The 17,265-nt window shown below is 32.5% G+C and overlaps 1 protein-coding gene across 3 annotated transcripts in view; it reads right to left on the bottom strand.

The window, feature by feature from the left end:
* Positions 1–17,265, bottom strand: part of LOC132703297 (titin-like) — a 91,332-nt gene that overhangs the window by 19,200 nt on the left and 54,867 nt on the right. For all 3 annotated transcript variants that reach the window (XM_060672457.1, XM_060672456.1, XM_060672455.1), the window contains one exon: positions 6,872–6,961. In XM_060672457.1, the coding sequence (XP_060528440.1) occupies positions 6,872–6,953 (82 nt within the window). In that variant the 5' untranslated portion in view covers positions 6,954–6,961. The remainder of the gene's footprint in view (positions 1–6,871; positions 6,962–17,265) is intronic.

Below are 17,265 nucleotides of genomic sequence, written 5' to 3'. Positions count from 1 at the left end.
GCTCCACATTTTTTATGGCAATGTTAATGGCAAAAACAAATTAGAAAAACTAAGAAAAAAACACAAAATACCCCAATATTATAAACAAATATTTTTAAATCCTCGCTTATTTTGTAAATGTGTTCCAGATTTAATGCATTACCCAAATTGTAAATTTAACAATTTAATTGTCCTTTTGCTTTTTATTTATTGTTATCTGCTCTGTACCTTTATCCCTCGCTTTCTATAACATAAATAAAAACATTAAAAAAAAGATTATGACGTATTACCTTAGTTGTTTGTATTTTTGCTGGTTAGTTTTGGTTAGTCAACAAGATTTTTGGGGAAGAGGGTATTAGTAAATTAATGAGGTACGTCCAAAATCTCTAAGGTCTTCCAATAACTATAAAGATCAACGGAACGGATAGAAATCGGAAGAACAGAAGAAAAACATTCTAAATAAATTTATTTATCTTTCGTAAGCGTGAATTGCAGCTCGGCCATGGGGATCTTTGGTTCGACGACCGTGTGAAGGATTATTTACATCTTCCGACCGGACGAGTCTGAGAATCGCCATTTCTTTGCTACTATTCACTCAGTAGTTTTAAGCATACCAGGTTGGTTTGTTTTGGTTGACGGTCGCACCTTACCAAATTGTTGGTACTTTGTAGTTTCTTGTGACTTCTGACAACTTCACGTTAGAGTTTTTTCAAATCAAATGATTTCGAGAATAATATTGCTTTAGCGTTTTGCATTTCAGAGATGACACACAGGGCGTCTATTGCAGAAACGAAACAAAGGCAGGTGTGAATAGTATCACATTAAAAACCTAATCTATTTCTTGAAGATTAAATGCCGCAAATTTGATAATAATAATAGTATATTATGCAATATTCTTAATAAACGTCGTCGCGATATCCAAGTGACTGAAGAAGTATCAACGTCTTGCATGTCACAAAAATAGTAAATGCAGTACGTAGTAGCAATTGTAGTGGGCAAATTTTAAATCCTCTCTAAATTTAAAATGATGTTTCTAGGTTTTTTTACTAAGTATAAAGTAATTTTCTTTTACCGATAATCCCTGAACACCTATAGCTACTAGAGATATAATGCTGATAAAACAGGGCTTATGAAGCTACTACGAAAAAAAAAATTGAAAAAGTCCATTCAGCGTGCGCAATCCCGAGATTTAACCAATAATTAAAATTTAACGTCGTTATCACTAAAAAGTTGCTCTAATAAATATTTTATAATTTCCAATTTATGTCACAATCTGATCAAATTTATTTTTTCTATATTTATTTATAAGTTACTTGGGTTTTATTTTTAACTTCTTTTGGAACTCAAAGCTGATTAATTAATGTGACATATTCATTGCAAACAGGGTATGCATTAACTGCAAAAATTATCGTTTTTGAAAAAATTCGAATATTAGTGTTTGCTAAGTGATCCAAATATAAACTACTGCGAATGACCCTTAATTTTTGTTGAAATTACTGAAATTTAAAAACAAGAAACTAACACCAAATTTAAAATAATAATAGTGCCTTCAAATCAGAAGATATCAAAAATAGACCGAATTTCGTTTTTAAGATTAATAAATAGACTTTAGCAATATTGGTAAAATACAAAAAAAATTGTTACCACCATTTACCAATTTGAGAATCATCATCATGATTATGAATAAAATCGATTATTATTATTTGCAATAACCCAATAGCGGAAAAATTGGATCTATTTTTGAGCCGCAATTTTTGTTTACCCATTTCGATTGCGCAGGAGTTTTTTTACTATGTTCATCATATCATGAAAAACATTGCAAATGAAGCTGGCAGAGATTAAAATAAAATCTCGACCCGGTAACACCGGGTTACTTTTAGAGCCACCTTGTAGAGACCATTTGAAAGCAAAATCTGTAAAAGATCGTTCCGCGCATCTTGCCGCGAACGCGCGAGAGTGTGCGTGAGCCTTCTTTTTGTGCCTACCTTCACAAATCATTGCGTTTCATAATGAAATGAGAAGTTAATGAACTTCTGACTGGTGCACTTGACTCCTCAAGACACTGACGTCTAACTTTCGTTCGCGTACAGACAAAACCTTGAAGTAATACGGCATTAAACACCGTCTGCCGTTGTTGCTGGTTTGCTTATTACGGGTGCACGACTCTCGAGGATCGATGGACGAACGACCACGGATAGCGGAAAATTGGTATCATTGTGATAATTTTATCTGCTCGTTAATTAATTGTTATTGTCTATTGTGGGCCAATGTTTCTGATAGACGAACAAAATGCTTGATTGGTGCCGGCAATTTTCAGAACGAAATGAGGAAACGAAATAGGAATTTTGCAGGCACGCGGACATGCCGATTGGGTATTACTAAGCGACCAGCTTTAATTATGTTGGGAGATTTAAACAAAGCAAGATAGAAACTACGAGGAGATGCTTCGAATTCTTTCGCCTAGCTGACCAAAACTAAACTGCTGGGCAATAGATTCTAATAAAAAATAATTTAAATTAGCTTATAAATGACTTTACCATCTACAATTATTGTATATTAATTGTTTATATATCAAGCATATATTTACAAGGTCAGTCATATCCTGCGATATCAGCGTATCGGTATCTGGCCTAAAAATAAAATTTCAATCGTAATTAAAATAAAAAATCAAATTTTAATTTTTGTATAGAATTTGAAAAAGATTAAATTCATTTACAATTGCAACGTTTCAATTGTTTAAATTTAAATATCCTGCATATGTCCCTTCTAATTAAAAATAAAAATTCACGTTCAGTCCAGAAACTATTTAGGAATTTTGATAAAGCTTTCTGCAAGTCGCATAAAGCTCTTTCAATTATTTTACACAATTACGATTAAATTACAGTTGAACTATTCAAATCTATGACAGTGTATTTAAAATTTGTTGAGATGATTTTACGGCTAAGGCCTTAAAGGCAAGGATGTCCACTTAACGATTAATGAAACGACCAATCTGCAATACTTGAAGAATACAGGGTGTTATTGAAATGACATCATATAATTTAATGCCTTAATGCCGTGGTCTAAGCACAAATGGCAAAAATGCCCGTTACAACTGTCCAGAAAAAGGCTCCAAACGTATAAAATGAGTGTCGTGCCAGTGGATCTTGACGGCGATAGGCTGGATTCTCGAGTCATTTTAATACGAGTATTGCAAATTATATAAATTCAACCACCAGAAAATAATGTTTTCAGTGATAGTATTAGCTGCAAGTCGACACCGTCATGTTAATACGTTCAAATATACGTTCGGTTGTGATTGATAGGTATCCCGATGTTCAGTGTGACAGTAAGATATCCAATTACAACAATTGTGCTGTCGTATTTTTACAACAGTAGCACAAGATTTTTTATTGGAGACTCTAATTACTCATAGAGTTCTTACTGTTGATTTTGATATATTTACTATGTTTTTATGTATACATTATAGGTGGCGCTGCGGCACTAACTGAATCCATTTTTTTTACTTTTTTTTAGTTTACATTATTTCTTTAGTGCCGGATTCAATTGTCCCCGCCGCTAATATTTTGCGTGCGCAGGCCCTGTGCATATTCTAACGGTAACAAAAGTCAATCATTAGTGATCATCGACGTTTATGAATTCAAACGTATGCAGCGAAAGGACGCATTTGTAAGTGATTGTTAATCTTCTTCAAAACGAATCTGCATTTTTTTACATAAATGCCGCGTTAAGAGCGTCTAATTGTTTGTAATAGAGTGTACAGTTAGACGAGCGAGGAAGCGCTTAAACCAATTATTATCATTAGGATTAAGAACTAGCAGATAAATAGAGAAACGGGTTTCGAAAACGCCTCGTCTTTCGTTCTTCCAGAACGCTTTTTAGCGACGGAAGCGTATATCAAAAATGTATTGCCAGTAACGCGACCAAAGGAAAGATACCTTATCGTTCTAAATTTAATCTCGAGTCAAAATATTTGAATTCTTATAAATATTAATCAGTGGAATGAATGTTCTGTCGATTGAATTGCTGAATTAATTTCTTTTTCGGGTAATTTAAGCAAATTTATCGGAGAATCGGATTTTCCAGTTGCTATCAACCTGTTCTGAACTTTATTCACAAAATATTTAAAATAGTTTAAAAAATGTCTCGTTTTTATGGACAGAGTGCTTCGAATGCCAATTGATGTCAGTCTCAGTCTTCGATAAAATTTTAATAGCATATTTCAGACCAACGAGGTAAAGTAACATTTAAGAAGTATCGACAGATTTCTTCTTATTGGCTATGGTTATATCTTATTTTTTTGTTCGCGCCACAACAAATTGATTCATTGATATATACTACTAAATTATAAATAAATATAAATAAACGCTTTTTTTTCAACTTTTTAGAGGCAGGAAAATCAATTATTTTGAATGTAACTTTCTCTACCAGTAGTACCACCATTATAATTTTATTGCATGTTATTATTTATTATGAAATTTTAATTTTACTTACAGGGATAGCCTTAGAAATGCGAAATTTGCGTTTTACTGTTAATCTAATGTTAGTTTTTTTTTTAATTTTAGAGCCACCTTCGGAAAATCGTCACCCCCATAATCTGAGAAAATAGATTTAAAAAAATAATTAGTATATAAATCTGAAGAGATGTGTGGGTCAACCAATGACAATATAGGCCAAAATTTATCACACCATTTCATAAACAACACTGGCTAGTATTTGTAACTCATGTGTTGAGATTATTAAAAGAAAAATGGTTATATTCTTCTTGAAATGTTATTTTAAATTTGTCAGGCGCATCATGTGCGAGACTGCTTCATTCATGTAAATATAAAAGACGATATGCCTATGGGCAAAACGATACAGGGCACTCGCCCATACTCATGGCGATAAAATAATTTTTGAATTGGTGGACGTTATATGGTCCTTTGGCTTTTGGATATAATGTCAGATCACAACAAAACGTACATCGACAATTTAATATCGCTTAGCAACAGGCGAAAGGTTTTCCGAATATAATAAATAATGCATGAAACTGCAACGCGTAGGGTCCGGTATTCCGCGTAAAGTAAAAATAGCCGCAAGACACGTCAAAAACGATGCACTTAGCGAAACGGCAACTCAATGAATCCGTCCATCCATCAATGAAAGAGTTATGCGCGGGCGATTCCTAAAACAATTTGTTATTAACATTCACGACATGTGTGTCTTATTTGATCAGCAATTCACTCGACGCCGTCGATACTTTGTGTGTATTACATCTGTTGCATTGTGTCTACCGGGCGTAATTTACTGGTTCACATGGCTGACGATACACCGTGTCTCGCGAAAACTGACTTCCACTAGTGCAAAAATTGATATTTCACCATCAATTATTACACAAAACAAAACAGCAAAAAATGTGGCTACATTGCTGAAATAATTTAGTTTATTAAGTTAATAAAACAAAAATTTTAGCATCTTAGTACGCAATTATATAGTGGCCGCAAGCACGGTAAAAATTGATACTCCTCGAGTTTTGGTTTGATGTTTTCTTATAGAAGGGAACACTAGCCTGCTAAACAATGACCACTCCACCCTTAGCTCGTTTTTCTCTGAACGTTTAACGCTATCTGGGCATATAACATACTGTTGTAAAAATGTTACTAACTGAAAACTGCCAAATTGGCGAATTGTCAGCGGCCATTTTGGTTTTTAAATGCCGTTTTGTCTTATTGGTCCAAAACGATATTTGCACATGCGCACATTGAATGACTCTTCTGAACATTTCTTGTTGGAGGTTTCAACACATTTTGTATTATTAGCATAGATATCGCATCTATAAATCTAGTAGCTATAAACTCTTTAGAACTTTATGAATAGCATGAATATCCTTATGGGTTTAAATATATGGTTAATTCTACAAAAAGTGCTTGATAACCTCTAAACTTAAGGTGTTTACTTTCAAAGATCATGTAGGAACATCAAATGATGATTAAATTCTTGGATAAAAACTAATGTAATTTTATTAAATTTTATTCCAAAAATTATTTCGATAATGAAGATTTTAAATTAGAAATTTGTTGGTGATTCCCTAGAAAAATTTCTAAATCTGCATCCAAATAACATCAGTAAAAATCATTTATTCTCGGACAACGTTTTACATGGAAAATACGAAAGCACTCAATACAACACGAGCGGTCATCGAAACTCTGACCAAGAAAACGTTACAATAATTAGAAGATGGTTTAATCGAATACGATCCAAAAAATGTAAGTCAACTATCAAGCAAAACTGTACTATATAATGTGCAGTGGTAAGAAATTTTCTTAGAGCCGTGAGAGAAAATTTCTATTTACAGTGGCACTGCATTATCTTATGATATCGGTTTTTATCGAGCCGCCCGGTATTCATAGCCAACCAACTAACCTCAAAAATTAACGCGCGGTCTGGTTTACAAAAGGATTTTTAACAGACGCCAGCCTTGATTTTAATAGTTTGTTGTTTTGAAATCGGCTCTGACTCAAAGATCGTTTTGCATTTGTGTTCCGGTTGGTTTTGTTAACGCTGTTTCGTATTCTAGATTTTGCAGGAACTGACCTGGACTTCGCTGGTCAAGCGACGATGGCCCGGAATTTTTAATTGGCTTTGTGGGTTGATCTAGGTTAAAAATAGAGATCCCTAATCACGTAAACGTTTACACTGAAGCCATTTTTAGAACGAATATATTGAAACCGTCTGGGAAAAAGATTAAAGTAATTTTGGCGGCAAATTTCTATTTTTTTTTTGCTCCGTGTCGTCAGAATTATCAGTTTAAGTCCATATTTGGATTTTGGCACCAGAAATTTTCGCTTTTTTAAATAGTTGTATTTTCAAGCGCTACAACGTTTATCACATTATTTTCGAAGACACTTACCAGCGTTAACGGTTAACAGTGTTAGAGCCAAACAAATCGCGCCTAGAGCGCCTGGCTCGAGAAGTTGAGTCCACGCCTTCATGGCGCGTCCTGGAACAAAATAAAAACAATTTAGTAGACGACATAAATCTATTTTCCGTAAAAATTCTTAACCGCAATCTTATTAATTTCGGTTACAGCAAATCAAATACAAAATATATTATTAAGCTCTTGTGTAAATTATAATTAATTTATAAATTATAGTAAATTTCTGATGTTTCTATCCATTGATCTTATAATTGTTAAGAAATCGCAAAATAAAATTGAAGTCCATAGGCGTCCCTCACAAAAAATTGGAGGTCAAAGGGTAAGACGCTCGCCACTCTTCTTCAATATTTCTATGAGCTTTTTACCAAAAATCACGTAGAATTTGTGTTTATAAGACACTAGAAATATCAATAAATATGTATATTGAAACAAAGAGTTCAAATGAAAAGTGGCACAAGGAGTATAATTAAGTTGTCCGTAAATGTACCGGAATCTTAAATCAATAAATCAGTTTCCAAGAACTATTATTTATCGGTTCTACATAGATTATATCAAATATCTTTTCCAAATTATTGCTATGTAAATGACAAAAATAAAAATGCGGTATCCGAAAGTCATTCATCCAGCTTTGTTTATATTAAATAATATACCGAGTGATTCGCAAGTGTTGATAAAGAATTAAAGCTTTGATGAATATTATGAGGCGTCTTTCCTATTTAATTTTAGCTCGAACGCTTCTTTAAAAGGCACGATGCTTTTTAAACATGCAAAACAATTTTAAATTATTCGATATATTATTTTCCAAATAATTTCCATGGAATTTAGATAATTCTTTGTAAATAAAATAGTGCTCCACTGGTCTATGTTAGGAGTTATATTTTTGGATTCATCTTTCAATATTCAAAAACCTCAATTTTTTAAATAAAACTTAATAAACGATCTAAAATAAATCACATTTCGCTACCCGAATAAAATGTTAAAGAAACGTAAAGAAATGAATCAATTAAAAAAATTATGTCCCGTATAAATCACCCATCGCGCAGCCGGTGTGTAATGAAGAACACCTTGACAATGAGTGTTCCAGTAACATAGACCTTATTCACGATGATTATGTAAGTAAATTCTTTGCGTTCGTTTCCCAGACACCCACATTCTGGTATGTTGTTATCTCCATTTTATTGCCATGTGGGTATATGATGCCGCTTTCACTACCTTTTTATCATTAACGCATTGTCTCCGTTACTTATGTTCGCTGAGACGCGAGTTATTTATCATTTTTGTTTGACGAACGATTGTTGACTACGTTATTTAATTTTTTATGCGGACGAAAAAGTGAGGCACCGGTTGAAACGAAAAACTAATCAAAACTTTGTAACCTGAAAAACATTTCCAAAGCAACTTTCTATGTGAATTAAAAAATGTAAAAAGTTTTTATACAGAATGTCCCATTTACGAGTTACCGATAAAAAATTAAAATTTCTTACAAAACACTCCAGTATTTTTTAACTGCAGAAAATAACCTTTTCAATGAAGTGGCACAAATCATATTCTGTCCCAAGGTTTGTATCCAAATAAATTTGGTCGTCTTTAAATATGCTAATATCCCTTAAATTTCTTAAAAAATATATATGATACCTTTCCAACGACGTGAAACACATATTCTAACCAAAGGGTTTTGTCCAACCTAATTTTTGTGTGTGTTTATATATTATTTTCAAAAATTTCTTCAAAATTACCCGTTTGCAATGCACTCACACAATTTAGTTTTGGTTAGCTTGCTAAAAAATAATAGCAGTTCAAATATAATAGGCATCAGTATCAGATTAAAGTCTAGGAGAACCCAAAAAGTAATTTAATCATAGTATAACATTAGGAATAACGAAATAAAAATAAAATAGAAACTTCGGAATATATTTCAAGCGGCAACAAAAAAATAAATTAATTTTTTTGATAGACAAAACATTTAAAAATTAGCTGTCACTTGTTAAAAAAGCCTGGTATTCCAGAAGACATATATTTTTCGTTTGGGTTTTATGGTTTTCGGATATTTTTAATTACTTTCATTTTAAAGAGATAAAGAAGATCGAAACAAACGTCGTCCGGTCCTGTATCCTGTATCTATAATGGAAAAAATTAAATTAACACATACAAAATGTCTACTTTTGAAAACAGTTGCTATTTAACAAACTTAACGATAAAAAAACACAAAAACAAAAAATAATGCACTTTGGTAGGCATTGCAAAATTATTCAATAATTATACAAAATCCTTGCCAAAAACGAGGCGTCGGCGGATAAAATATAAACAGTTTTCGTTTACCCATTCCTAGTGTGCTGCACTTTATGAAAAAAAACTCAGAAGGTAAGTACATAAAAACGTTCAACGTTATTCCATGGTTTAAAAAATGCCCATGCAGTATTCATGAATAAGCGGCGGCAACACTACAAATCGCAGAGGCCGACTGCATTAAATATATATATGCAACCATTGCCCATATGCGGACACGTGACCAGATAAACCAACGGACCCGACCGCAACTATTCTCGGCGTTCTTCCAAGAAGGAAGCACGCAAAAAAGTCTTTAATGGATGGATTTTGAGATCGTTGTATAAGGCCTGGTCGCCGTGTGGATTTAGTTACCAGTGACGAAAAGTTAAGGATAACATATGTCGTCGACGAGTCCGTATGTTTTAGCGGTTGACGACTGAGACCACCACGAAAATCTGGGCGTTTCACCGTGGTTTCCAGGAAAATATGCGAAAAAACATGTATACACAACTTGCCTTGAATCTGTCTGGAGAAGAGGGAAGCCAAAAAATGGATGTACAAAAAAACTTTGCAGAAAAAATAAACAATTTTCTTTACTGTTTCAATAATTGAGATCAACCCCGATAGAAAAAATACAGAGCGAACAGAAAAAAGACACTGAAAAATAATATATACACTTACAACAATAGTAATCTATAGAGACTAGAAGCTTAAAGGTATTATCGTAAATGTATTTTAAATTTTTACCCCCCATTGGATAGATGGTATATCTTTGTACTGTAAATAACCATTGGAAATCTTGACTTTTCAGTTAAAAAATGCTGACATTAACATCTTTTTTTCCAAACTCAATCTGCGTTTCTGAAATTGAATAATATTTTGATTGCCAAAAACCCTGTTATCGCATTTCCTCTTTCGTAAACTAGGCGTCCAATTCATCGAATTGCTTTTAAATGTGACGCTTTCTAATAACATCCCAGGGAAGTATTTTTCCTAATATTTAGAACCAAGAATAAGGCAATAAGCATTAAACCGATAAAAAATAAAATGCTTTACAAACATATGTAAATAACTATTTTTTTGTAAAATTCGGAAAATTCTTTAGAGGGTCACAATTTTTTTGGTGCAATATGATTTCCTAGCAATTTGTAAAATTTTGTGAAGTCATGGTTTTTGTGTTTCCGATTTTTATTTTATTGTAGCAATGGATAAAAGGAAACAAATTTCTTGAATGATAAAAAAAAATCATTCTGTATTCAACAACTGGAGCGCCTACCTACAGACTATTTTTATACTCAGGTGATCATATATTAGAGTAATTATTTTTATTTCCACATTTATTTATGTGTCTATTGTTAGAGTTGCTTAATTTAATATTACACTAGTTAAATAAAGTAAATAATAAAATAATAGGCACAATTTATGTGTGCATCGCAGTTTGCGCTTCCTACTCTCAGAGTTGAAGAGATGGTTAGAATGCACGCAACGATAGAAATTTCTCAGGGAATTTATCGAATTAGACAACCTTTGCACGTCCATTGATACCAGAGAACTGCGCCTAGCGCTAGCGCAACAATTAATCTCGCCGCTAATTGTTTTCTGGAATTGATCGAGTCAATCCTGCAGTGTCACGTGGTCTTCGTTGTGTAAGGATAGACCTAGAAGACTGCTGATATGAAAAAAAATGCCATCGGTCGACGAATACCGCAAAGATTTACTGTTCTCGTCTTCGACAAATAACTTTTTTCTGCAGCGTCGTGTGATGTTATCTGAAGATGGGTGTTCAGTTAAGTATGGCAAGCTTAAGGCTTTAGCGGAGAACACTTGACAAAATAGGATTGATTTTTCGTATTTTAAGCAAATATTTAGAAAATAAAAGAAAATAAAAATAAAACAAATAAATGTTATTTTGAATCAAAACATATGACTTTATCCAATGGCTGATGATTTTTTTAGTCATAGTCAATAGCCTCTTAATTAATTAATGTTAATTCGAATTTTCAAAAATATCGCTCACTGGCGAGAACAAAACAACAAAATTTTAAAATAATTTGTTACCTCAAAAATCCTAGTTACTTTTTTCTAATGAATTGCGACACAATAAAATTTTTCTATTAAGAGCTAACCCGCTTTGTGAAAATTGTTCCATAAATAAACGTTTTTTTATTATTAAACATTTTATTATTTACATTTTCCGAATTTAAGTGCTACGAAATTGTTGAGATCTTAGAAATATAAAATTATTTTCACAAGTTTACAAACTAGTTTCAAGGTTAAAACATTTAATGCAGGTAAAACTACAATAATGATGATAAAGGTACAAAATAAATTATTTTGCAAGAAGAACTAACTCATTTTTTAGATCATAATTTCACAAATTTCGTGTCCTGTCTAAAAGAAAATTTCATTGCATCAAGTTCTTAACTATGGACAGAATGAGACAATTGGGTTTTTGAGTGTCTGCACTCTTTAATATCAATTGTCGACCTCTGGTACTCCGAATCCTTTGGATTTTGGGGAGCCATGTGAAAAGCGACCAATACTTAAGCGCGACGAAAAAACGTAAAGGACAAAATAACACAAAATCTAGCTAAAAAATCTTTTTGCACAATTTTCGTACATTTGATTTAAACTTTTAAACTTCAACACTAAGAGTATCACTAAAAACAGGAGACAAAGTGAACAAAATGAACGAGTAATATTCCAAATTTAGATCAAATTAGAAAAAAAAAATTGAATTTATATAATACAATATACCTATAATAAAGAGTATACTATATACAATATACTATATTCACAAAGTACTTTACGCAAAAATTATTCTATTTAAATTTGTGTTATTATTGGGAGGATGACAAATAAAAATGCCCGAAAAATGTGATGCAAAAATACCCACCATGAAGGTGGTGTGGGATGGTTCCAAAAGTTCATTGTTTTTCGAAGTCGATTTTTCACTGCCCACAATTTTGGAAGCGTGACAATAGAATATAATTTGTTGTTGTAGGTTGCTTGGGTAGCATCATTAGTTATTTACTTTTATCTCTAAACAGGCCACAAATGTTGCTAATAATGGCTTGCATAATACTTTCAACCTTTTTAATTCAGCAATCGTGCGGGCGTCAGAAAAAAATAAATCATTTTAAGCTAGGACAGAGTGTTTGAGATATTTTGAAAGGAAATTATTAATTTTATTGCAGAAACTTCCAAACTAATCCTAAATAAATTTCAGATAATATTGCTGCACAACCTATATAATGTACCAAATGTTTCAAAGATGATATTACAAGTTGGTCGTAAGTGTTATACAATAAGTTTTTTATACAACCAAAATAACTAAAGCAATGAAAAAATTGCTAAATTTGATTCCCCAGCTTCTAAACATTCAGACAATGGGACAGAAAAGTTTGATTTCCTCAAAACCATATTATCTAGCATTCCACCCATGGTTCACGTAATATTTTTTTATAAGAAAGAAAAAGATAACGCCAAAACGAGCAGTCCCAACCAAGCGGTATCTCTCACGGGAACCATCATTTTGCGCGCTGCTAGGCAAATTGTTAAATTACTAGACACCATCCTTTTGAAACCCATAATAATTCAAAGCGCACATTATCGTTTATCCAATCGGCTGGATGTTTTTTTTGCCTTCTTCCTTTGTATGGCGGATTCTGGTTCGAATCTTTTAAAAAATCTATCAAATTACAAATGTATGACGTCTGGGTAAAGGCAACTAACTTAGTATACATTTGTAAAAAACTTTCCTAAATTACACTACATGTAGGAATTGAAGCAATAAGATAATTTTCGCTCCTTTTATGGGTTCCTGCATTTTGGTGTTCCGCTGCTTACGTCGCCTTTTATAGAATTATTTTTCTTCTGGATATCCCAACTGAACCGAATCCTTATTGGAATGGTGTGACTTGGTAGAGTTAAGAGTATTAGACTCAAGAAGCTGAGAAATATCATACAAATTAATCAATGTTGCTGTTCTTAATACAATTAAGATGAATTTTCAAAACTTACCAACTAAGTGTCAATGCGTTTTGGAAATTCATTAGCAAAGCAGGCAATGGGATATTTATTATTATTAATTATCAGGTCATTGAGGGGTTGTAGAATAAATTTTCCCTTCTTTGCTTATTGTCAACTAGTTACTGTAAATTTCAAGTTTTTACGTTTAAAGTATGTTTAGTTACAAAAATCTCAGTAACTACATTTTGAACTGACAAACGTACAAATATAATATACACATCAATCGTTAACTACTAAACCCCATTGAAGTTAACCGCACAATCCAGTTAGTGGGTCAGCAGTTCAACGTCGGTGTCAAGGGTGATTTGAATTCTGAATATCAAAATGCTTTTTGGTAGATAATTGTTTTGGTTTGAATTAGCGGTCAGCATTTATTAATAATGCAAAGGAAGTATCCAATTTCATAGACCACGTAGAATTCAAAATATTTTATAATAAATAATTAAAGATATTTAATTGAGAACGCAAGACTGTGGTTATAATTGTTCCACGAAATGTAAGCAAAATATACCGAAGGAGCAATAAAGCCTTGACTTGACTATACGTCAGTTATAGTGGTTCAAGTTTTCAATATAGCTTTTAAGACAATTAAGCCGTTTGTAAGGATATTTTAACTCGTAACTCATAACCCATATATGTTGTTATTGGATGTAGTGGGTATTTGGCGTATATCACCAATATTTTTAAAATTGAAGAGTGATGGAACTCTTTAACGCACCTCTATAGAAGTGTTTTAATTAATTAATTTAGGTTCATCAGAAAAGTTGCTTTGTAAGATTCGTTTATATGTCCATTTCTAGCTGAAAACTTTAAAAAGCTGAAATACAAAGTCGATTTCAGACGATCACAGACAAGTTTACTTCCTTCCTAGCTTAAACCTAGTGGCAGAAAATAAATATGTTGAAATTCATTCTGCGTTTGAGATATCTGATTGATAGAATACCTCCGACGCACTATTGCGATAACATGTACAATCAATTTAATAGACTTGTAAACGCCGTATATGTGATAACAAATTAAACAACTAATAGAAGGGTGAAACAACCCATCAACAGTAAACCGATTTCTATTATAGTTAAGAAAGAACTCTTTATGAAATAAATCTATTAGAAGATAGATGTTTCGAATGGTAGGATGCAATGCGGAACCTGTAAAACCGTAAGAAGATCTCGGCAGTGGGTCTTGCGAAATTTGAGTCCAGATAAATTGCTTCATAAAATTCCGATATTTTTTCAAATATCGCGCATAATATTTTGGGTCGGCAACGCGTTTTAATTCTAATTCGTTAACAATAGAATTTAATTTGAGTGCGGCTTGTTGCACAATCGCCGCAAATGACATCATGCAGCCGATTCACTTATAATTGCAATTAAAAACGAATTTTTTTTTTCGCGTTGCAAGCGGATGTAGTAAAATGTTTAATCAGTCGATTGTTTCACAGACGGTGTCAGACGGTGTAAACCTTAATTGTTAGTTACTTTTGCTTGTAATTGCTATAGTTGACGGCGATTTTCTCTACAGTTCACAAGAGACGCAGTCCACTTATATTCAATAATTGTGAGATTTTACAGGGTGGTCAATTGAAAACGTAGAGCAAGGTTGGGACAAAATGCACCTACAATGACCCAAATCAGGATGTCATCCCTATATATTTCTTTTAAATGGGAATAGGGACTAAGGACACTTTCTCAAAATGGATTTTTGATGCCATATACAGTGCTGTTTCATTTTTGTGAACCTTTTAGAAAATATGAACCTTTAAAATACCTTCATTGCACTGAAGTAAGAAGTAAAAGACTTCTTTCTATATGCTTTCATAAACTAATCAGCAATGAAGCCGCTTTTAAATAGCGATCACTTGATCTTCAATCCCATTGGACAAAATTTAGGGCGACAACTTAAAGTGTTTTTGGATACTGTCGAAAAGTAGTGTGACTCAACTAACCAAGAAATTTGAAGATTAAAAAAAATTTAAACTTTCAATGTATATATAAAAAAATAAATTATATAACATAATTTCTGCTGAAATCAAAAATTAAAACATCGAAAGAGTTCAGCTATAAATTGTCTAACTGACTAGTGGAAAATTGTCCCTGGGTCATTGAATAAGTTTAAAGCTATGGCTAAAAGCAACATCAATTAATGTAATTATTTTGGCTCCTCTTCCCTTCTTTTGGTAACTTTATTTTTGTAATCAGTCTTGGACTATATATTTTATTCTGTCTGGCTTATTTGCAAAATAAATAACACTTAAGGTAGCAGAGGAGTTCCGCAACTCAAGCTTAATTAAGTGTTATCATCACGTTCCCATTGTAATTAGGATGTCTTTTTTATCCCAAATTCAAATTTAATATGCTATTAAACTAAAGCGTCCTATACTCAATAGTATCTAGCGTCATGTTAAGGTTAAAGCTTGTATCTTATGAGCAATAAATAATTTACTATTATTGTTATATCAATACAAAAATCTATTCCGATTTTTAAGCTTTCTTTCTCCTGGTATGGTTGTATACTTACTAAACAAACGAATGCTTAACTATGTATTAATTAGTTGTACAACGAACAGATATTTTATGAGGCACTTTTTTTAGAATGACCAAAATATCAATACCAAAGTAAAGGCGAAATATGTTTGAGGCAATTTAAAGTAAAGGATTCTCTAACCTTAATGAGACTGTCAGGAAATTAATGATCTAATACTGTGCATAAATGACGATATAAAACTGTTTTTCATGGAGGAAAGTAATTCCTATACTATTTCAATTTTAATGACTAGCCAAAATGATAAACAACAAACGAACAAGTAGACAAATAAACCAACCACACAAAAAGCAACTAAGACGAATTGTAAGTATTTGTAAGAAACTGCCTCTTATCCATTAACCAAAACTAAAGTCTTAATGTAAGTCAAGAAAGTAGATGTCGAGCGTCTGAATGAAGAACTAAATGATGATTAAATTTAATCGCGGTTCTACGACAGAGCCCGATCAACATTTCAGTAGAGGAACGTCAACAAAACAACTGTACAAAAATAACCGTACCTGGAAGGTTTTTGTCCTTTTCTTTAAAATACGTTCGCAATTTAACGTCGAATTAAAGTCAAAAACCTTTGGATAACGTCACAGTCGCTGCCCATCGAAAACACTAACTTATTACTTTGTTGCTCCTGTGTGGCGCAAAAACGCGTTTTGTTGATCGGTTTCCAATCAGCTGATGGCAAAAAAGGGATAAGATTCGCGCCGTTGCGACTTTTAATTAGCGTTTTTAGTCGGCAATAGTGATGAAAAGCTGTGTTTTGTCCTTTAATTGCGCCATTCACTTCTGTTGAATTGGAGACAAAGAAAATTTCCAAGTTTCGAAGATTTGTTGACCTACACACTTTTTTTGAACTTACGCTTGCCGCGATTTTCGCAGCTGGTAATCATTCAAATTCAAGTTTTTAAAGATTATTATAGAGAAATAATAAATAAATCTCATCACGCTTATGATCAAAAATAATTATAATTTTTAAAAAATGACCCTGGCGCTTTTAAGCTGCCTTTTAAGACACTAACAACTTTATAATTAGGTACTTTTTGTTTTTTGTGAAAATTTTTATTTCTGATATTATAAACGCACAACGTGGAACAATACGTTTGTTGATATTAATGCTTGATACTCGCAGAGGAGGCCCTGGATAAGATCGCTCCGTAAAGTGTAAAAATTTCAAACGCATTTATGTATTACAAAAAGTATAAAGAATGCAGAAAAAGATAGAGACAGAACATAAGACAGAATTCGTCCCTGTTTTATAAATGGAAGAGGCATATAAAAAGTTAAAATATTGTAACTGTAAATATGTAGCAAAAAAAAAGTGGAAGATTTTAAAAAGTCTTCTTACAACAAACAAAATGTGCCATTTTCAGACATGAATATTGGAGAAACAGAAGAAAATTTTAATAATTTCTCTTTTGTTAAAATATATCTTTCAAAACATGCAAGTATTGAAGTATTTCTGGTTTCTTATATTCTTATTGCAATTGGTAGAAATGCTGATTTTAAATTAAATTTCTTTTTATGACCTTATG

This window comes from Cylas formicarius, unplaced genomic scaffold (genome assembly GCF_029955315.1).
Source record: "Cylas formicarius isolate icCylForm1 unplaced genomic scaffold, icCylForm1.1 PGA_scaffold_6__28_contigs__length_40554024, whole genome shotgun sequence".
NCBI classification, from domain to species: domain Eukaryota; kingdom Metazoa; phylum Arthropoda; class Insecta; order Coleoptera; family Brentidae; genus Cylas; species Cylas formicarius.
The sequence above is the reverse complement of the archived record's forward strand: the minus strand, read 5'-3'. Positions and strand labels throughout refer to the sequence as shown.